Below are 23975 nucleotides of genomic sequence, written 5' to 3'. Positions count from 1 at the left end.
TTCGTAATTGGAATTGTAATTGCAATTGAAACCGGTTACATTATCGTAATCAAAAATGTAAAGGTAATCGTAGACGTAATCGTAAATGAAATTGTAATCATAATTGAAATAGTAAAGTGAAAAGGTAATCGTTATGATTGTAGTCTAAATCGTAAACATAATCGCTCACGTAATCGTAACCGTATACACAACAATAATCCAAACCGTTATCGTAGTCGAAGTAATTAACATAGTTGCAATCAGAATCGTAATCGCAATCGCGCTGGTAGTAGTAATCGTGGCTGTAATCTTAATAATAATTGTAATAGTAATCGAATCGTAGAAGTAATGGTAATACTAATTGAAACCGTAGTCTTAATAACAACAATCGTAATGCTAACTGTAATCGTAATCGCAACCGTTATCGTAATCATAGTCACCATAGTAATCGTAGTAGTCGTATAGTAATTATAATCGCAATCGCAGTCATAGTAATCGTAGTTGTAATAGTAATGGTAATTGTAATCGCAATCGTAGTCGCAGTAATTGTAGTTGTAATGGTAATTTAAATCGTAATCGAAACTGTTATCGTAATCGTAGTTGTAATGGTAATTGTCATCGTAATCGTAGTCTTAATAGTATTCGTAATGATAATTGTAATGGTAATGGTAGTCGTAATAGTAATGATAGTGGTAATTGTAAATCTAAACGCAACCGTTATCGTAATCGTAGTGGAAATCGTAATGGTTAATGTAATCACAATCGTAGTCGTAATCGCAATCGTAATCCCAATCTATATCCTTTCTGTTTATTTAGACATTTAGTTCTTAGTGTATTTGCTATTATACTTTTTTTTTATTTTCATCACTGCTTCTCCCTAAGGTCACTGCATGCAAATTTACTATCCATGCATTTAAATTACTCATTTGAGAAGCTCTACTATTTAACCGGAAATTATAGTTCATGACTGATAATTACTTGTTTTTAAGATACTGCAAGAGATTACCATTTAACGGCTAAAGGGGCAGCACTTTGAAAACACATCAACATAATACCGCAAACGATGCTGAAGGAGGCAACAACAAGCATAAATAAATACTAATAGTTTGCAAGTAAATACATAAGGCATTCAAAAGCATTAGATATATTACTGGGCATGCGCATATTTATTAAGCAAGCAAAAGGCATACAAAGCCGCATTGTTATGTGCACATAACTATATGTATATATTGGTATATAACTGTCTGTACACTCTGCCCCAGAAGTCGTCTATGCACTACTTGTAATTATTCAAGTAAATTGCAGCCATACTCTGTGGCACTAATCATTTCTATGCGTAGCCTTTATGCCCCTTCAGACATTAACTCACACATACACGCCCATGCATATACACATGCTTATAAGGCCAACTAAGTGCACTCGGCACAACAATGTGTTAACTGATACAAACATTTAACGGTACAATGTGCTCACAAATGCACTTAACTGTAAGTACATACACAAATGTTTGTTTATATGTATGCGTGAGTGCGTACGTTTGCGCCTAATATGCTGGTAGTTACATGATAATTTGCTAGACCCATATACACACACACTGATTGCACTGTTGGCCAACGGAAATATCAATTATTTACATTTGAAAGTGTGTGTGTGTGTGTCGCCAAGGCACGGATTCCATAAGTACAAGCTTGTTTATGGCGATTGCGGGTTTCGCAATTAGTGCAGGCGTGCAAAGCAATACCGTAAAAACAACAACAACAACATAAAACACGAAAAAATGTTAACGTCGGGTGTACCGAAGCTATAATACATTCATCGGAAATTGTAGCGTTTCGTGAAGATATCTCATTAGATAGTCTCTCGTTTTCCATACGAGGACTTGATTTTTATCGATCAGTTTGTATGGCAGCTATAACCTATAGTGGTTCGTAATCGGCGGTTTCGACAACTAAGCTGCTTCAGATCGATATCTCAAAAACTGAACGAATAGTTCATGTATATACAGACCGACATGCCAAAATAGACTCAGCTCGTCACGCTGCTCATTTATATATCTACTATATAGAGTCTTCGTTGTTTCCTTGTGTGTGTTACAAACTTCATGGCAAGTTTAATATACCCTGTTTAGGGTATAAAAAAATTAATGCATGGTTCGTCTGCGTTTGGAAGACAATTTAGTAACAGGTAGCCATAAACTACAATGAAATACATTACGAATTGCCGCAAATAGCGGAAATGCGCGTCTCTCTTTGCTGTCATTCTCTCTTTCTCTCTCTCTCTTTCACTCACGCTAAAGTAGCGCGCGTAATGAACTATGCAAAATTTACCAGCGCAAAATGCTGTAATTGCACCGACAAAGCACACACCGATATGCCATTAATTGCTTTTGTGTTAAGGTGTGTGTGTGTATATATGGTTGTGGGCGTGCGCCTATAAATTTACAGCGAATTACGCGTTTGACTTACAGAGCAACCGCAACACCAGCTGCTTTAGCTCTATGTCTGGTGTCTAATGTTCGTTTGCGGTCTCTCTGCTCCACTTCTCTGCAGGCTACATTCGCTTGAACGCTTGACAGGGCGGGCGTCTCTTGTCTGCCTGCATAGGTACTATCACAACTGGCAGCTGTTGATTGCCCGCAATGCGTTGATGCGGTTAGCGGTTAGAATTTACTGGCGTATTGCAGCTATCATAACGGGGTTTTGCCTTGCGAAGTGTCGACAAATTGTCTAATGCCGTTTAGTATCACCGGTAAATTATTAATGCAACGTCTTGGGAGTTGCTAGCAAATTCTCTAGTAACCAACAGGTTCAATGCTTTCAAAGCTGACGATGTTTTTAGAGAAGCTACAAAGGTAGATTTAGTTTCAATAAAAAGATAGTTGTTCCAATTCGTGCTGAATTTGTTGTTGTTGTAACAGGTATCCAGCAACTGTTTGGGTGACAAAACTTTAGTTAATTATCATCAAAATTATTTAATGAGCGGTCCAGAAAAATTGCTGCGTCGATCGGATCGGATCATAGGGAAAAGGCATGCAGTACATAGATCTGGTTGTCGGAGTCGATTCTACATAAGCATTCAGAATTCCAACAACAGCCAGTTTTACGTTACCGGAATTGACCTGAATTTTATGCTTTTAAAGACTGCTGAATCTAAGACTATTAGGAACGGTACTTAGTAGTTCTGAATTGAAGTTTGTAGACTAGTAGTCGAGCACTCCTTTCTACTAAAGTGAAATCCGAAGCTAGCTAGTACCACAGGTATATTGTAGGTTTAACGTTTTTTATAAACAGCTCACATCTTTGGCAGGTTCTAACTTTTACGCAGAATATCTTGGGGGTTCACCGAGTCTTATCCAGTAACTGTGTGCTGGAGTTACTGGGTTTCCGTTTTCAGGCAAATTTACTTTTGGCCAGTTTGATAGTGATACCCGTAGATACAGGTGGTAATAATATTCATGACTAATATTTTTAGTTGATGTTACTTCGGAGCTTATCCACTTCAGATATGGTTAATTCCTCAACGTGACCTAACTCTATTTACTTTTCCGCATTGATTTCAATACAATTCTCGGAAGATACATATGTGTGTACGGACTTGAATCACGTCGTATCGATTTTGATTTTGCAACTTCTATATTAATACTATGGGTTTCAAACAAACCATCTTATTAATATTCGTAAGTTTCCTTTTAAGTACTTTAGGTGCGAAATTTCAGAGTTGAATTAAATAGTTCACAGGAATTTAAGGAAGGTGCTCTCTTACAGTACACATACATATGTATATTTAGTTAATTTCTAAAATTTTTATCAGAATCAATATTTTTAAAACTTACGAGCGTAAAAATACTAAGTCGAGTTAAATTGTTTTTCAAGTATTTCAACAATTTGGAAAACAAGTTTAATAAAATTATGGGTTTATCAAAAAATTATAAAATTTTAAATTTTTATTTGTGTCCATTGCATGTTTAACCCTCGTTATGTTCGATTGACATCCATTTACCAATTTGTCTACACCAAGGCGATTGAAGCATTGGCAAAATTTAGAGAAAAATCATCACTTGGCCAATAATTCAATTGTCTCGAAATATTCGCTTGCTAGACATATTTCGACGAATCCTGAATATTTTACCAATTTTTACTTTATTTTTGAACGGCATTTTATGTATGTCATGTATTTGAGCAGCCTTGCCAATCAGTTTATTAACCGTTATCATGAACAATAAGTGTTGAATTGAATTGAAATTTTTTACACTTTACACTTCAATGGCTTTCAACAGGGCTTGTAGACGCTTGTGTTTGTCCACTTGTGTTTAATATATATGTATATATGAATATATAAATATTTATATATATATATAATTGGGTAAAGTGCCTCAAGTTGTTTTCAATAAAAATGGCCAAACCAAACATTTGTTATTGCATAATACACTCATATACAAAGTAGGGGTAATATGTCTGTATATACTAGGGTGCGTAAAAAAATCGATAATTTTTTATCACTTTATACGCTGAAAAATTGGTTGGTAGACACCTCTAAAAAATTTTCTCCAAGTACAAGCTCGCTCTTAGTCATAATAGCTGGGCAGATCTTCCGCTTTTCACTTTCCTATTTTTTCTTTATTATTGTAAATAAAATTTGTATCACAATATCTACTATTTGAAAAATTTCTCGTCACTTTTATTTGTATGACATTTAAATCGCTACAAATATTCCACATTTTTTGTTGGTGAGTTACACCTAAAAGTCATGAAGAATAGAAATATGGCTTAAAATAACTAAATTTTAAACTTTAATAGCTTTTGAATGGTGTGGCTTACGAAAAAATTGTTGGAGACTGTTTTTGTAGATACTTCATTTTCCCACATATATAAGAGACGAGATATTTTTTAAATAGTAGATATTGAGATATACATTTTTCTTTCCAATAATACATATAAGACCTCACATTTCTAGAGAATTTTTTTGAATTTTTTACCAACAAACTTTTCGGAGTATAAAGTGAAAAAATATATTTGTTATTTTCGACCCATCCTAGTATAAAAACATATAAAGATTTATTAACACATGTGAACAAAATTTAACCTTTTGCTGCTGATTTTTGCCTCGCTCCTGCAAGTGAATTCCTGGCTGCTCATTTTACCGTATAAATATACAGTGGCGAGCAAAACCGTTCGCCACTTCTGCACTTTTAGTGCTCTTAATATTGTAAATGTTTGCTCAAACGTAACCAAATTTGAAGTGAACAAAATTCTAATATTAATACAATTTCAGTAACAAAAATGAAAGGGTAGTCTTGCCAAATTTTAAAAATCCTCATTCAGTACAATTTTGCTCGTTTCACTATATATGAAATAAATAAGCTTTAAATTTATATTGATTATTTGATTCAATGCCGTAAAATGTAACTATAAATGAACAGTTACTAGCGCCAGTTTTAGTTGATTATCAGTTGCATAAACATACGATATTAGGCAATCATGTTTTGCTCGCCACTGTATATGTTATATGTAAATATGCATATATTATATAAGTGCTGGCTGTAAATTTGTGAAAAATATTAAAAGTCTATAAAGGGTTAACTGAGCTGACTTCTTTATTTTATAGCAGCGTTTAGAAACTGTAAAAGATCAACTGTTGAACTGCTCCACAAGCACTCATGTGCATGCACACACACGCACATACAAATGCGTATAATATCTGGTAATATGAATACGTTTTATATTTATTGTGTCTGATTTTGGGTCCGTTTAACAACCTGTTAGCTGTGGATTTACCTCTGTCAGGTTTTAAATACATACTGTTTTCGTTGAGTAATTTATGTATTGAAAAAGGTTCTTGTAATGGTGATTAGAATGACAAGTAGTTGGATTTTTGGCATAGTAAAGATCTACGTCACGAATGCGTTTTGTTTTTTAATTATATGTTAGAGATGTGCGAAGTTGCCTGTATGTTGAAAATGTAGGTTTGGTTAATATATGCGATACAATTTCAGTTAACGTAAATATTTCAAAGATGACATAGACTGGTGAGAAATACATATGTAAAATTTATATATGTTTAAGGATTCTATATTTTTTTTATATTTTCGTAACTCAAGACTTCTCGGTATACAAGTCTCAATTAGTTTTGCTTAAATTTTTTCAAGTTCTAGTTTTAGAAGTGCTCAACTTGTGAATTTACCTGCAAAAAAAGAACGAAAGAGCTACCCCTCATTTCCTTGTACTTGTTCAATAAGATTTTTGAATTACCTGTTTATCAGAATTCTTATTGATTTAAATTTGGTAGTTATTTGACAAAGGTCGAGAGTGCGATAGTCTTTCCCCTTTTTTCTAAGAAACTTTTGATTGGCCCAATTACATCATTTAGAGCGCTATTAACCCATTTACTTTTGATTTATGCGTGCTATCTGAAGGCCAGACGGTTTGGCTAGAGTTTGTCGTTTGATACACTTTTTAGTAGGAAGGATGTTAGCCTGGACGGTCTATAAGCTTTTGGCAAGGAGTAATTTTCCTTTCTGGGTTTCAGAAAGAAAATGAAGATTGTGCACGTATGTGGTATAAAATATATATATACTATATCTTGAAAACTTGTAAGAAAACAAAAAATACTGGCATGTTGTTTTTTTCTTTTTTTGGAGTTGTTGTAGTGACGAAAATCCAAATTTTTGGCCAGCTAAAGTTCCGAGTTTATTTCGGTTATATAGACATAACTGTATCGGGAAGAGGCTATTGAATTATTATGTCATTAATAGTAAAGAGGTTATATATACTATTCTATCTTAAAAAAAAAAAAAATGAAAAAAACTGTGATCAGCCCAATAATAGTATGTATCTTAGAGTATAACAATTTATTTACTAAGGTATTATATCAGCTTGCAAGCCAAGAAATCGCTTTTTGTGTAATTTTTTTTTTAAATAAATAACCCGTCGGTTCATTCCGGATGACATTCAAGAAAAGGTATCTGGCAATGGGGAATATTTTTCTATTTAAAATTACATAACATCCAAAAACTAATAAAACCAAAAAAAATTAACTTCGCATGCGCCGAATCTGTATTACCCTTCACAAATACTAAATATTCCTTAAAAAATTTCATTGGAGGTTGCACCGTTGCCTAGGATAATATCAAATGCCATATTTGATAAAGATATCTTGACAAATGAAAAAGTTCTCCATGCAAGTACTTCGATCGTTCAATTTGTATAGCAGCTGTATGCTATAGTGATCCGATCTGAACCATTTCATCGGAAATTCCACTACTGCCTTATACAATAATTCGTGCCGATATGCATACATATATTTTTAGCATAACGAATGAGAAAGACGGCTACTGCGTATGAGTAATATTTGAAATCCCAATCAAAGCTATTCGGCTCATCACATTTTCAGAAGCACAATCAATATCGATATATGCAGATTGATACCATATTTATACTTTACCTTAACGCGTTCAAATATTTAATCAACTTAAATTAATTGGCATAATTGGCTATCGGCCACACCGGTTTGTTCTAATAACAACAGAGCATAGCAAGCGACTATAGCCATATCGCCATACACATTTAATAGCAAACATTGTCATATTTACATTAATTAATAAAATGTATTTTTAATTATATTTTTCCTGTCAATAATGATAAGGCTTGAGCGGCATGCTGTGAGCAAGCTAATACAATATGCATTGAACAGAGTTGCCAACTGTGCTATTGTATATTTGATAATAAAAATGTAGGATAATGCTATACTTTCTGGCATATAAAAGTCGATTGCCTGACACAGCGGGAATTTGAGTTTATAATTGCTTGTGTAATGTTAACGTGTTTTTATTTATACCCTGAACGGGGTACGAACTAGACCCTTAGTTTTCGAGATATCGATCCGAAAATTTGCATACGTTCTTTTATCTCCAAGAAACTATCCATTTGTCGGAATTGCTAATATCGGACCACTATAGGATAAAGTTGTCATGCAAACTGTACGATCAAAATCTAATCCTTGTGATGAAATCCTTTTTTATTTATCAAAATATCTTCACCAAATTTGACATAGATTATTGCCGAAGGCAATGCTGCAATCTTCGAATATATTGTTTAGATCGGACCAGTATAGCATATAGCTGTCATACCAAACTGAACGAACAAAGTCAAGTTCTTGTATGGAATCTTTTGTATTTGTGAAGGATAACCGGAGTTAATTTTTTTTCCTTGCTTGGTATTATTTTGGGTTAAAAAAATTAATTTAGTATGACAGTTTTTGTTATTAACCACAGCATGTGTTGCCTATGCAAAGCATATCCTTGACTACGCCGCCTCATAGTATTGTTAGCTTATCTCTCATGCATTCGCATAACTAGCTAACTACTACGTAGTTATGATTATTCTGCACGCTTCATTGTCTCGCTAGTTACCTGCTTACATTTATCTACAATGCCGACTGCACATAATCACCTTCACCATCGCGGAGCTTATTGCTCATTTAATACTTGAACGTCGCATTGTTTGGCGGCTTTGTTCGCGGCTGCAAAATGGCCGCCAACTGAGGCACGAGGCGTTTTATTTGTCTCGTGTCATAAAAATTAAATGAATACAGACAGACAAAAGAGCGAAATATGCTCTCGAGACAGACAATAGCCGATAATTATATTTGCGGTTGTGGAGTTAATTAACTTGTTTTAATGCGAGTTGGCATTAAACGAAGTGAGTTTTAGATGCGGCGAATTAAGCGTGAAGCCAATGAGCGCCAAGTGCATGAAGAGCAGCAATTATACTTAAATTAATTGCATTAGTTTGAATCAAAGACGGATGGGTTATAAATAATTTCGGAGTATGAGTAAAGCAAGGGGCGAGTGTTAAGCTCTGATTGCAAGCTTTTACAGTAGCTTATAAGAAATCTCAAAAAATATATGTGATATATGTAAAGAAAAACAAGAAAAAACGTTAACTTCGGTTGCGCCGAAGCTATAATAATCTTCACAAATACAAAAGCCCCTTACAAGAACTTGATTCCGAACGTTCAATTTGTATGCGGCTATATGATATAGTGATCTGATCTGCTTTAAGTTATAATACATGCCAAATTTCGTGAAGATACCTCGTCAAATGAAAGAGTTTTCCATACAAGCACTTCATTCCGTTTGTTTAGTTTGTATGGCAGCTATATGCTATAGTGGTCCGATATCGGCCGTTCCGACAAATGAGCAGCTTCTTTGTTAGAAAAGGACAGGTGCAAATTTTAAAACGATAGCATAAAAACTGAGGGACTAGTTTGTATATATACAGACAGACAGACAGACGGACATGGCTAAATCAACTCAGCTCATCATGCTGATCATTTATGTATATATTTTATAGGGCATCCGACGTTTCCTTCTGGGTGTTACAAACTTCGTGGCAAACTCGATATACCCTGTTCAGGGTATAAAAAAATGTCACTCTTAAGGGACTGCATCTAATTTTAGTTTCAACATAAATAAAAAGTTTTCCCATACAAAAACTGATTCATCGAACAGTTCGTATGGCAGCCTTTTGCTATAGTGGTCCGATCTGAGTGATTTGTTTGAAAATTGTACCACCGGCTTGAACCATACTCCGCGTCGAATTTCGGGAAGAAGCGTCGTCAATTAAAAAATCTTTCCATACAAGCACTTGATTTTAATCGTTCAGTTTGTATGACAACTACAAGCTATAGCAGTTCGATCTGAACAATTTTAGCGTGGCTTGTGGCATTGCTTTAGTGAATGAACCATTCCCAATTTTGTGAAGAAAGCTTGTCAAATAAAAAAGTTTTCCACACAAGGACCCGAATTTGATCGATAAGTTTGTAGTGGTTTGAATAAGTGTTATAGTGGTTTGAATTTAGCTGTTTCCACGAATAAGCACCTACTTGGGGCGAAAGACCTCCCAAAATTTTAGATCCATATCTCAAAAACTAAGGGACTAAAGCCAGAGCTTTCGCTAAAGCTTTTAAAAGCTCTCTGGGGATACAGTGATCTCGTGTGAACTGTGTGTATTGAAATGAAGTGAGTCAGAACAAGCATATATATATATATATATATATTCAGCGAAAGCTTTTAAAAGCTTCCCTTCAAAAGTTTGTAATAAATTTACTAAAGAGCGGAAATGTTTACTTTAAAATATTTCTAGATAAATATATCTTTTCCACAGAAATATATTTTTGATATATGTAGGTATGTACGTACACGCTTCAAGTCAGTGCAGACGAGCCGCATAAATTTATTCAGAACAATTTGCAATTTTTATTTTTAGCTAAACTGAAAATCACCGTAAAATTGCTAACCGACCAAAGCAGCAACAGTCAATAGAGTTGTGATTTTACTCCCCCCTCCACCTCAGCTTGCATTACCAACAATGGCATTATGTAATTTGCTAGCCACTGTTGGCTTTCCAGAAAATTCGAGGCAGTGAGCGCAAATGTGTGCTTGTGCTATGAAGCGAAAGAGGGACAAAAGTTGCAAATTGAAGCGATAGAAAATGAAGTGAAAGAGCGCCACTAAAGACAGAGTCAATTTATGCAAATTGTTGCAGTTTTTCTAGCACATGTTTCGCAAGTGTACTCCTAGAAGCATTCCTCTTTGCTATTGTTGTTGTTGTGCTGTAGCTTAACTTGCAGCCAACTGGCTGCTCCTGCTGCGCCATTGTGTCATGCATCATTTTACCAGGCACCGAAGCGTTGCCCGACAGGGACTGAAGATGGCTTCAAATCGCTGCGAACTATACAATTTTGCAGGCAATAAACGACGCCACAGCAACATCAACAACAAGCGTTGCTGTAGTGTGTTGAAAAAAATTTGTTTGTCAAAGTATTTACGCAGAGCTTTTGGAGCAATATTTTTGCTGAATGCCATAAATTCGTCTGACAGCAGCGGCCAACGTAATGTCGGCTTATGTTGTAGGCTTTAAAAAGCCAGCCAATACCAGCACAGGGCATCCCTAGAGAGAACGTGTAGACAACAATAACAACAAATGAAATTGCAACAATATTTTCAAAAAATAAAAAGTGAAGTCGGCTTTTGTGTAAAAAAGTTCGAAACATGAAAAGTGTCACAAAACTGCCAGCAAGTCTCGTGCGCCAATATTGGCTTGGTGGTCCTGTCAGTTGTTGCTAAATTGACGAAAAAATTTTAAACAAGTTTTAGTTTTTTTTTACATTTTGAAGCGGCTAAAATATATTGCAATGCGTACGAAAGAGCTTTTTCTATGTCGGAGACAACGTTATGAATCAGTTAGAGTAGGCAGGCGTGCCTAAACTGGCAACTCACTGTTCTTTTCAGTTTTTCTTGTTGTTGTTTTGACACTGGCTAACCATTTAATTTGTGTTTTATGGCCTTCACTTAACAAGCGAGAAAGCAGGTTTTTGGAGCCGAGAGCTCTTTGAAAAAAATAGTGAAAATAATACATAACTACTGAGGACATTTTGCCTCGACTGATAGCTGAGTGATGTATGGGTAGAAGTCTGAGTGATTGATTGCCGTTAAGATATTAATTAGAAGTTTCGCAACAAGTTTATATGTCTAAAACTTAATGGATATATCTGACTAATTTTAGTTACAAATATTAAGCTTTTTGCAGCATATCAATGATCTTTATTAGTCATGTGATCAAATTTTATCGTAAAAATAGCATATAGACTGATTAAGCGCCAACAACCCATTTTAAAAGCTTAGTAAGTTTTTAGTGTTAATATTGTTGTTGCTGTAGCGATTAACTATATGTTTGATGGAAAGCAGGTCCGATATTGTATCCGATATTATCTTAGGCACATTTCCTAGACTTCGCCTTAGATGATATCGGGGACTTTCCATCAACAGAGTCGGAAAATCTGAAAGGCGCATGCGAGATCTCATTGTACTACGTAAGAAATATGTTTGGTATGTCGTGGTGAAGTAACTTGAGCTGAACTTCTGCAATAGTGGTTTGATAGAATTGATTCCTAGGACGGCATTCACGGGAAGGTGAATACCTTCAATGATGGTTTCATTTAACGTATCCAAACCAAAATCCGTCGAAAGGACTTTGCTATGTTCCTTACAAGGGTTCCTTACATGTTAGCTATTGAAAGGTATCTTGTTTTTGTCTGTCGTGCATTTTGCCAAATGTCAAAATTTTCCCTTCTTTAATTGGGAAACGTCGGAAGTCAATGCTGAAGGCATTACAGGACCGCGCACCAAACTTTCCGAACCTATACGACGTTTTCCGAGCATGTTTTAAAGAGAAGTTTTTGCTATAAGTCGGTGTAAGTTGACAGAAATTTAGTTCTGTGTGACAGCAGGGAGGGCACAATAGACCTTTAGTCGGTAGTTCTATCGATCTATATGACTGGGTTCTCCTGATTTCCGGCGACCATACCGTGATTGGATAATTTATGAATAACAGAATTTTGTGTTTAATTCGTAAAAATTTCTGTAACATTTTTTGTTTATTCCCGATCGCTCATGAAATTTGTGGTCTATTAATTAAGCTCTGGAAATAGTTAAGATTTCGTTGTCTGCTACGAGTGACTTATATTGCCCAAAGCTTGGGGTATGTTGCTCAAAGAGTTAATATTTCGATACATCCAAGTATTGATTTTCAAAGACTTTTTATAGGTCTGTACTTTCTTAAATCCGGCATTATAAGAGTATGTTTTGGTTTTCACCACGAGTTATCTGGGAGTTTATAACTTAAGTGTTGGATGGTGAGGTACACTTTCCGGGAACGACTTTGATTATTCGAAGGTTGGTTGCTACAGCCAATCTTCAGTGGATTACAGAGATTATAATTTCAGTCGAAAACTGTATCATTATTAAAAAAAAAAGTTCAATCCCATAAATCAACTTGTTACAATAACTAGACTACTATACCCAATGTCGAAAATCTTAAACCAATTTAAAAGAAAGGCACAAAAGTCAATACTTGAACGCCTCCAGCGAACATGCAATAACTTTCCACAATACTCGCATAACAATTGCTACTTTGCCCGTAATTAGTCGTCGTAAATATTATTTATGCATTTATTCTACTTGTTTCCCTTGCATTGCAAATAATTTGCCTTGTGACAAGAATAAGTTTATAATTTCTCAAGAGTTTTTTAAGTGAGCCACAAGAGAGACGAAGCCAAGTCAAAGCCAAGGTTATGACAATAAAAGCGGCGGCAAGTGAAAACTTTCCGACTCACCGAGACTAAGATAGTTAATAAAATTTAATTGAAAAACTTTTGTCATTAAATGTTTATACCTGCTTGCCTACACTTACTTATGCTCGTATATATATTTAGTAGTTACAGTTATACTTAGTTGGCGTGCAGTTGGAAGCATTCGCTTTCGTCTGCTGATTGTGCCTGCAATGATTGTATTCCGATCAAATTTCAATTTATCCATGACTTCTCTTTCTTAGCAAAGGAAACGAAAGTAGTCGGGTACGTAAATACGCTATAAGTGCTACAGTACCGGCAATTGATCCACTTGACTGTAATTGTAATTATATACAAATTATTAGGGGAGTTCGCGATTATATAATACTACTTGCTTCTGGTCGCTTTTTTTGCTGTTTTATCAACTCTTTAATAATTTTAACTGTAATTACTAAGCTTTCTGTAGTTTCTCCTGTCTGTAGACGCTCATGCTCTCTTCGTGTTGCCGGCACTCATTTTTCTTGTCGCTTAAGGCTTTTTGTTTGCAGTTAATTCCCAAAGAGATTTATTGTAAGACAGCAAATGTATTCTAATATCTTGGAGGCGCAGAAATGTTATAGCACACGTCTAAGATGGGCAGGCGAAAACGCAAGCCAGACGCTAAAAATGTTAAATACATTTATGGTGGTGATACTGCAGCAGCCAATCATGCGCAATTTCGATTTGATTCCGGTAATTTCAATGTAAAAGAAGCACCACGCTCTGGAAGGAAAATTGTCAAAAATATGGAAATAATTTAAATTGTCAAGTTCGATCACGTAAGCACTGTTTCGATTACTCAGGAGATAAACATTACACAAAAATATTTTTGGAGAGCCATTTAAATAAAGCTACAAATCGGTGCTGACAATCGCAACAAAATTTATCCATATCTGAAGCGCTTACAGCAACGTTAAGCGAAAACCGTCGTGGTCAAATCGCGTTGAGTCGGCACAAGCGATGGTCAAGCCAAGAGTGAAGGTCAGGAAGGATTTGCTTTGAGTGGAATTAGCAGGTATGATCTATTAAAAACGTATTCCTTACAGTAAAATTCGGATCTGTACTTTCAAAAGACAGTACGTAGGAAGAATTCACGCAGAAGCGGGTGACTACTAGTAGAACAACGGCAGGTCACCCACATCGATAGTAACCCGCCAGTAGCTCCGGAATATTATTTGGGAGATCCTTTTGCATCCAGCTTATAGTCCAGTGCTGACAACAAGTTATTACTACTTATTCCTGTCTATAGCGGATAATGTTGCCCGTGGAAAATTCGCTTTAAATGAAGGTTATTGAACAAAACGGTTCATATTTGACCTAAATCGCATTATTCCAACTGTGCTTTTTCATTAGACCCATTGTACTAGTAGCAAATATGTTACATTTGTGAATGATTTTTCATATGAAGAACAACAATAAATCTATTTCAATTTTAAGAACAATTTATGCGAAAATTCATTTATACCATCTATTTAGAAGTACAAATATCAGGATTAAACTTTATGTTAGGTTTGGAACATAACTAATTGATTTTGTTTAGCGGAGACATATACCTTTAAAAAAAGTTATTAATTGATTTAATATTCTTGAATGTTTATTTCGCAAATGGAATTAGTTTTTTTCTTATACCATATATATATATTGTATAATTAAATTAATGATTAACTTTAAAAATTACTTTTATTTTGCTTACAGGAAATCTACTTGTGATATTGGTTGTAACATTATCGCGGCGCTTGCGCTCAATAACGAATTTTTTCCTAGCAAACTTGGCTTTAGCGGACTTTTGTGTGGGTCTATTTTGTGTGATGCAAAATTTGTCGATTTATCTTATAGATAGGTAAGTGAAAATTATGTTTTTAGCTCAGAAAATAACGGAAATTTGAAAATTAAACATTTCGCGGATTTGGAGAGTCTAATTGTCGAACTTTGTTTTATAATGTTGATATACATCTCCCTAAAGCTCAATTAAATTTTCAGCTGTATTCACCGCTTACTTTGTCTGTAGCAACCGCTAAGGTTGGACGTGTTTTTATGAGCATGACGATTTTCGTTTGTTAAAAGCTCACACTTTGTTGTTGGTTCGAGAATTCTTGGCCAAAATGAATACTGTAACAATGTTCCAGCCTTTATATTCGTCAGAAATGGCTCCGTGTTACTTTTTCCTGTTTCCAAAAATGAAGATATCTTAAATTAGATGACATTAAAAGTGCTTCGCTGAAAGAGCTATTAAAAAAATCGAGTTTGAAAAGGGTTTCCACGATTGGAAGAAGCGTTGGCATTAGTGCATAATATCGAATGCGAATCATTTTTAAGGCGACAACATTAATGTAGACGAATAAATTATTTTTTTTTTGTTTTCAATAATTGAAAATTCCGCTTATTTTTTCCAATAATATTATGTGGCATAAAAAAAACTTTATTGAACAAAAATCTTATATAATTGCTGCATATGCATTTCATGCATAAAAATAATTTTTTAATCGCGCGCAAACCAACTATCGTTCAAAACAAATTATATAAAATGAAATAAGATGTAAGATTGGCAAGTCAATCACGCGTCAATGCAGAAGTTAAAGATAAAATACCAAATAAGTTAACATATGTCTGCATGCATGTGTATCCCAGAACATTTGAGTGGCTCAATTGCATTAAGTCAACGGTAATAAATCAAGCGAAAGCATAAGCAAACGTTAATAATGGCGCCAGCCGATGCGATGCCGTAATGAGCAAAGCCACAAAAGCATTTACACAATTCATCAATAAATTTTAAACTTTTAACTGCATTCAAGCACATGAACAAAAGCCAAGTATTTGTGGCAAGTGTGTATATGTATGGTATGTATGTGGCATGCAAATGTTTGCAGAACTGCGCTATTAAAACATACGTACAGGGATATTAGGGTGTCAGTTCTATCTCATGTTGATTTGTTTTTTGCGTACGATCTCTGAGCTGAGTCGATTTCGTTATAACCCTCTGTCTGTATATATATGATATCTCGATCTTATATTTTGCACAAGTCCTTTTTCGCCCAAAAAGCTGCTTATTTGTCGAAACATTAAACGACTTTAGCATGTAGCTGCCACACAAACCAAACGATGGAAATCAAGTGCTTGTATGAAAAAAATTTTCATTTGATGAGATTTTTTGACAAAGTTTTGCATGAATTATTATCCATAGCAACGGTATAAATTCTCTAACAAAATTTTCAGATCAGACTACTATAGCATATAGCTGCCATACAAAGTGATCGGTCAAAATCATGTCCTTGTAAGGAAACTTTTGTATTTGCGAGGGGTATTATACCATAGTTTAGTTGCAACGGAAGTTCAAGTTTTTTCTTGTTTTTTTCATAAGAAGATTCCTTTAAAAGTTATTCGCAACTAAAGTTATACATCAAATGTACTGTTTCCTTACAGTACACCGTGTCGTATGAGCAACACAGAATTAATAAGGCCTTTAAACATGCTCAGTACACGTAATATTATATATAAATTTAACTTTTAAAGGAGTGGCTTTATGGAAAAAATCTTTAAGATTTATTCATTTTATTGCGCGTTAAATTTTGTACTATAATATCTTGATTTTCAAGTTGTATAGAGTATATTAATTTCGGAGAAAAAACATTTAATGTAGAAGATCAAAAATCTCATGCTACATATATACATACATTTAGAGGGCGTTTTGAAAAATAAAATCACATGAGGAATATTGGACACCCTAATATAACTACATACATAACTTAATATGTTTTATTTGATTACGCGGCAAGCAATTGCAGTTTGTTGCCTGTGCTTTCAGCAGCGCCGTTGCATGTGTTCACATTGATTTACTGTAAATTTGTTTGCGAAACGAGTAACCGAAAAATGAATAATAAACTGCAAATTATTCATACATACATACATATACACATGCACATACATACATGCCTTTATATTCAGCATGCACGTAAGCAGCACTCTTGTAATCAGCTTTAGCACACAATATACGTGCAAATTGTGGTTGTTGCTGTTGTTTTTAATTAATCGACTTGCCGAAGCTCCATTACGTCAAAGCAATGTTGGTTTAACAAAAATTGGCAAAAAAGTGCAAAAACTATTTAATGTGCACACAAAGAAAAGTTATACCTTTTGCTGGAAAAGTGAAAAGTTTACGCAACATAATAGTGCAAAAATCGAATATGCGTACAGTTTTAAGTTTTCGCGCAAAGCCATAGTGGAGAGAGTTGTGTGGCAATGTGTTAAATGTGTTTGTTGTGCATAATCAAGTATGCGTAAAGGTTTACTTGTATATCTGGATGGGTAGTTGCTGTTGACCGCATCGTGTATGCAGCCTTATATGTATATTGTCTGTAGTAACGTGAAGACTTGTGGCGAGCGACTTTTTTAATATTCAACACTGGTGGTATGCATTGACTTTATTCAAACAGGATTAGCGAGTTGAAATATAATAATAGTGGCAAATTTGTTGGAGAAAATTTTTTAAAAGCGTGTTATGCGTTGTTGGTAGAATGAAATATGAATGAAATATCTTTTAAATATTCATCCTTTTTATAATTATACGGCCTTAGCAGCCTTCACTCCAATTTCCAATATCAATAATTTCTTTTATAATTAACAAACAAATATTCCTGTTTAATGTTCAAGGAGCCTGACCCCAACAATCAAATAACTATTACATGTTGCAGAAAATCTAAGCGAGGGTTAAATTGATACCCTTAAAGAATACCAAAAAAGTTTTAAACTGTCCGCACTGTGAGTTTGAAAGGGTTAACTTATACTAAAATATTCGCTAGTAAATTTTGTTATAGAGCTCCAAAGAAAAGTGTTAAGAATAAATATTAATGTATATACTTTATAGAGTCTCCAACGTTTGCTTCTGGGCGTTACAAACTTCGTGGCAAACTTAATATCAGCACCTTCTTCAGAGTAAAGAAAAATTCAGAAGAGCCAACCAACAGAAAGTAGAGGTTTCAATAAATATAAAGCCTACTGACTGTTAATAAAAACTGAAGTTTTGTCTAGAGAATTTGATTGAAAATAATGTTTTTTTTTATTTTAAGATGCATAAAGGTTTCCTACTTAAGGTTCTAAATTAAAAAAACATATATATGTTTAGTACATAAGAAGTTAAGTTTACATCAAATTTCGTGACAGAAAAAATTTTTGTACATGATAAAAATAAAAGACTCGAAAACTTGTTTATTTGAATTTTACACATACATTTTGAGGTAATGTGAAAAAAGTTTATGAATTAAAGCGATAGATGTTTTCATTACCCCCTACACTGTTATATAACGTTTTTCTACAAGACTCGTAGCTGTGACGGAAATTGAGATACTCCGTTTCTTACCCTTAAAGGTTCAACCACGCTTCTCCCCTTCGTTTTACCGATCACAGATCACCAGTAAAATATTTTTTTTTAAGGTTTGTTACTTAATCTTTAGTTTTCGATAGGTTTTATGCTACTATGATTTCTTTTGTTTTATAAAATCTTTACCCTGTTCTACATTGCACAGAACAATGCAAGATGGCAACGATAAACTTTTCAGTTATGCTGATAGGAAAAGCTGACCGGAAATATTTTTGAAGCAACCATTTTGACTGGAAAGTTTAATTGAGAAATGGTATTGTTGCAGTCGTATGTATAAATAAGTCTCAAAGCTAAAAATATTAGTTTTTCGGTTTAGATTTTGAAAGCTCATACATTTTTCCATTGACAAATGTTTATATCAAACATTTTCAAAATTATATCGTAAGTAATATTTTCACTGTGTTAAATAGTTTGGTATTTAATGTATGTCATAGGCACAGCACCGAGTGTCCAGATCTACTAATATTATATAAAATTTCAAATCTTAGACTATTTGTTTAAACTGTTACAAATTCGTAGAAATATTTTGTTCTTATCAAATTTGATCCTTTGAAACGTTATTACTATTGAATGTAACTAAAAGGCAATTTTCTCGTTAGTAAAAAAATTCTAATTTCCGTAACCAGGATATTCAATCGAAAAAATCTTATTTAAAATATATATTTAAGACTTAATCTGACTGCGATAAAATTTCTTTAGATAATCTTAAATTTTATTCTAAGCTTTCTTGTATTACTGTATTAGATGTTATGTTTGAGTACGCCTAACTCATTGCGAGTTAAGACACTGAGTAAGTACTATTGTGTACACTACAGCTCATTAATTCGAAATTAGCACCAAATTAGTATACATTTTTGCATTGTTGAAAGTCTTTACATTCTGTACGCAGGCGTGTTTACAAAATATTTGCACTGCCAACATGAGGTGCCAGAACTAATTTGACATGCCTGTCATGAATATTTATACGACAAAAGGTAGCTACCCACGAGTATACAAGGGCACTTATAAACATATTTCACTGTATAATTGTGTACAAACATTTTAACAAGCATTGTGCATTAAGAAAAAGCGACGATTGTGTGAGTGTAGGTATTTGGTGTATATTTTATATTGTATATACCAACTGCTTTTATCTGCATAAATGCGTAATAACTCATGTGTGGAAATGTAGGTTTCATAATTTAATTTAACCCATATGTTACCCTTCAGACAAATGTAGACAGTTTTATCGCTCCCACACATATTCTTATGTGTTATGCACGCAGCGCAAATAAATCTACACACTACTCAAATAAAATTGGTGGCGACGTGGCGTATAAGTAACATTTGTCATGGCGTTCAAGCGTAATATACTTTCGTGGTAGCGGATGAATGAGTCAAGTCAATGATGATTATTATAATAAATACAATATCTTTATGCAATAATTTATATGCAAATTTTCGCACATATGCTAAAGCTTTACTGAGACGTATATAATTAATATGCATATGAAGAGGTTACTGATAGCCTTAATTTGGAAACTTTGGCTTTAAATTCACTTGAATCGTAAATAATCACGAATTCGCTTAAATTATGAAACATTTTCAGGATTTTTAGTTTCAATAACGGAGTAGTACCACAGGCTCATATAAACCAATTACATATTTGCATTTAGTTAAACAATTTTTCATGAAGTTGGAAATTAGTGCACTTATTTTTGATGCTTCAACTATTTTATTAAAAAAATAAATTTATACACTGAACAAGGTATATTAAGTTTGTCAGAAAGTTTGTAAAACCCAAAAGGAAACGTCGAGGACCTTATTTAATATATTGTACACATACAATATATATAAATTATAAGGGTGACTACAGTCTACAATAACGCCGCGCTCAGTCTCATATATTCACGATTTGGCTTTAATTCCTTTTCAACAAAAATTCACTTATTTCTGTGGTATTTTATATATAAACATAAATATATAATATACAAATACAATATTTGATTCGCTCGTTGTCATTTACACCACATTGCGAAGTCATCCAAATTTAGACAACAAAGCGTCAAGCAGTGAATTGTCCTTCGTGGCCATTAGAGAAAGCGGAAATCCCACACAAATTATGGCATTCCGCATAGTTAACTGCTTTAGTGGTCATGTTTTCGTAGAATTTTATAGCGTGTAACTGTCTTAGCGACAGCACCACGGATGATATTATGTCGAACAAATGTCATGATTTTCATGTGAAATCCAAAGAGCTTTTATTGCCTGAATGGCATGTCATTATCGATGCGAACGGCGTGAGCGCGTTGAATTTTGTAATGTGCATATTAGGGTGTGTAAAATAAAATAGTTAATTTTTTGCATCGATTATTTTTTTCACTTTATTCTCTGAAAAATTGGTTAGTAGATATTTAAAACGATTCTCTCTTAGTATACGCTCTTAATATAATAGGAAAGTTTCCATTTCCAGTTTTCTATTTTTACATTATTACTGGAAAGAAAGCTAAATGAAAATTCATGAAAATAAATATAAAAAAATATGTCTAAAAATAATTTAATCTTTAATTTTTCATAGCTTTTAAAACGGTGAGGTTTAAGTAAAAATTTAAGTAGACAATTTTTACAAAGATTTCGGTTTGCCAAAAATATAAGTGACGAAATAACTTTTTCAAACTATAGATACTGAGATATGAGTTTTTGTTTCCAACAGTAAAGCAAAAATAAGTAACTGAAAAGCGGAGGACCTTTCTATTAATATTAAGCGCTCATACTTGGAGATACTTTTTTTGAATTTTCTACCAACCACCAATGTGTCCTAAATATATACAAATATATATGTGTATTCACGTAAAAATCTTTATACATAATATACATATATCTATATAAGATATATATTTAAATCTATATCTATATAAATATATGTCTAACTTTTTTTTTTTTTTTTTTTTCTTTTTTTAAGTAGGGGGAAGCATCGAAAGCCGAAGTGCGGAGCTTTAATCTGCTAAACCTAATCTACTCCCACCGCATATCCCTCCCACGGAACCACCTGATTAAGTATTACTTCGTGGGGGTGATAAGACATTTAAGTCTCCTCTATTGTACGGACAGACGAACGCCTAATCTGTTCTATATGTCTCAGTTTTGTCATGATTGAGGCTGCCGCTTCGCTGACAGCGTTTCCGTTCTCAGTGGACTGACACATGAGTGTCGTCAAATTTTCCACCGCAAAACTACCACCAAGTATAGTTTTTAGTTTTTCTCTTATGCTTACAAAGCGAGGGCAGTAAAATAATACATGTTCAGAGTCCTCTAAGCACTCTGTACACGTCGGACAGTTCGGACTAGTGTCGCGATGGAATCTGTACAGGTAGCTTCTAAAGCACCCATGACCACTTAGTATTTGGGTAAGGTGGAAATCCAGGTCCCCATGTCGTCTGTCTATCCACGGACGGATGTCTGGTATGAGTCTGTGTGTCCACCGTCCTTTGGGTGAGGTTTGCCACCGTTGCTGCCATATTGTCATGCTTTTGTTTCTCTCTTCTTTTTTGGATTCTTTAGTTGTCTCTGCTGACAACTTGTAAAGTCGCGCGAATTCTTCACCCTGGATGTCAATGGGCATCATACTGGCTATTACTTCAGCAGCCTCGCTGGATATTGTTCGGAAAGCACTGATTATTCTTAGTGCCGACAGCCGGTGCACTGTGTTTAATTGATTGGCATATGCTTTAATGTTAAGCGCCTGGATCCATATTGGGACCGCATATAACATAACCGATCTTATTACCTTTGCGAGTAAAATTCGCCGGCTGCAACGCACGCAGCCCTTATTTGCCATTATTCTTGATAAGGCGTTGAGGATTTTATATGCTTTATCCGAGGTGTATTCTAGGTGCTCCTTAAATTTAAGCCTTGAGTCTATTATTACTCCCAGGTACTTTAGTTGTGGCTGTGATTGTATCTCACACTCCCCTATGGTGGGAGATATCCTTTCCTCCACTTTTCTCGTACTTATTAGAAGAACTTCTGTCTTGTGCTCAGCCAGTACTAGGCTCCTTGAGGAGAACCATTGCCGCAGACTGTTTACACATTCATTGCATTTGCTCCGGAGGTCTATGTCTAACCTTATGTATTACATTTGACTCTTCTGCGCTTGGAGACAATCAACTAACGGAAGTGAAATTTACGTCTATGTAAATATTTGTTGACATTAGACATACTGCTAGTAATTAAGCGGATAAATTAAAGTCAAAGAACTCCTCTCTTAGCTTGAATTAATCAAAATAATTGTGTGTATATCACTATATTTATTTGTAAAATATTTTTTTTTGAAGAAAATCTTACTTTGCACCATTATTAAATTTATTTTCTACAACTCAGAGTTTTCAAATTTGTCATATTAACAGTTATGTAATAAGAAAGTGTTAATCGCGCAATAATTGTACCTCAAGTGCCAACACACTTGAAACTCACTGAACTCTGAATGTTATATTTCATCAAAGAATTTTTCTCATAAAACACAGCTAATTCCGAAATAAACTTTTCAAATATATATCATAATAAATTTTAAGCTAACGTTATAAATACACAAACTTCTAACATACCTTACACATCTTTGCATATAAACAGCTGTTTTTTATGTCTCCTTTTAATAGCCTCTTTACTGGCGCTGTAATTTCTTGGCTGGCTGCTAATAAGCGCCTCAAGTGCTTTGGCCTCTCATTATGACAACTTATATATAAATATACAACAGCATAAAAAAATTTAAATACGAACATAATGGAAATCTCCGCAAACACATATACACATACAAATAATCAGCATCAGAAAAGAAATTGTCTGCTTCAAGAAATTTGCGCATAAATTGTCAGCTCAGCTTTAGTCAGCACCCTAGCGACTAGCGTTTATATATTCCTCTTTGTCGCTGCAGCTGGCACGTGTGTCGATCCGACACTTGTTTGGCAATTATGACACTAATCCAGTATTTGATTTTGTTTAAGTGAGCAGCGCGTCAGGCATGTTGAGGCGCTAATGACTCAAGTGAGTGGAAATATTGTCTCAAAAAAAGCATACAAAATATATTTATTCCTCTCATTTCCTTCTCCGAATGCATATTGTGAAAGTAAATGAATTACAGAGATGAGTATAATTGTTTGTTCTTAAGCGCTGCCAAGGAAAATTTTTGCTTTCAAAGAAGTACATAATTAATAAAGATAAGTCTGTCTGATTCCTTTTTCTGCTTAATTCCCTATAATTTCTTATAGTTAAGTTGTCTTAAACATAGTAATCTTTATCCTTAGCGCCATTAGTGGCTTTTAACACTATATTATGACTTGCTGGTACAGTACATAAATGTTAATATATAATATAATAGCATTTTCTTTTATTTGTTTCTGTTTGTTCGTTATTATAAAACTAAGACTGCTGCTAGCCAAATATCCTAAAACTTTTTTAGCCAGCTTCAGTATTGTTTAAA

At 34.2% G+C, this 23975-nt stretch overlaps 1 protein-coding gene across 2 annotated transcripts in view; it reads left to right on the top strand.

Annotated features, from left to right (window-relative positions):
* The window catches only part of TrissinR (Trissin receptor), a 160523-nt gene that overhangs the window by 97539 nt on the left and 39009 nt on the right, over positions 1-23975 (top strand). For both annotated transcript variants that reach the window (XM_070107151.1, XM_070107150.1), the window contains exon 4: positions 14842-14986. In XM_070107151.1, coding sequence (XP_069963252.1) covers positions 14842-14986 — 145 coding nt within the window. The remainder of the gene's footprint in view (positions 1-14841; positions 14987-23975) is intronic.

The sequence above is a fragment of the Bactrocera oleae genome, chromosome 3 (genome assembly GCF_042242935.1).
Source record: "Bactrocera oleae isolate idBacOlea1 chromosome 3, idBacOlea1, whole genome shotgun sequence".
Classification (NCBI taxonomy): Eukaryota; Metazoa; Arthropoda; class Insecta; order Diptera; family Tephritidae; genus Bactrocera; species Bactrocera oleae.
The sequence above is the reverse complement of the archived record's forward strand: the minus strand, read 5'-3'. Positions and strand labels throughout refer to the sequence as shown.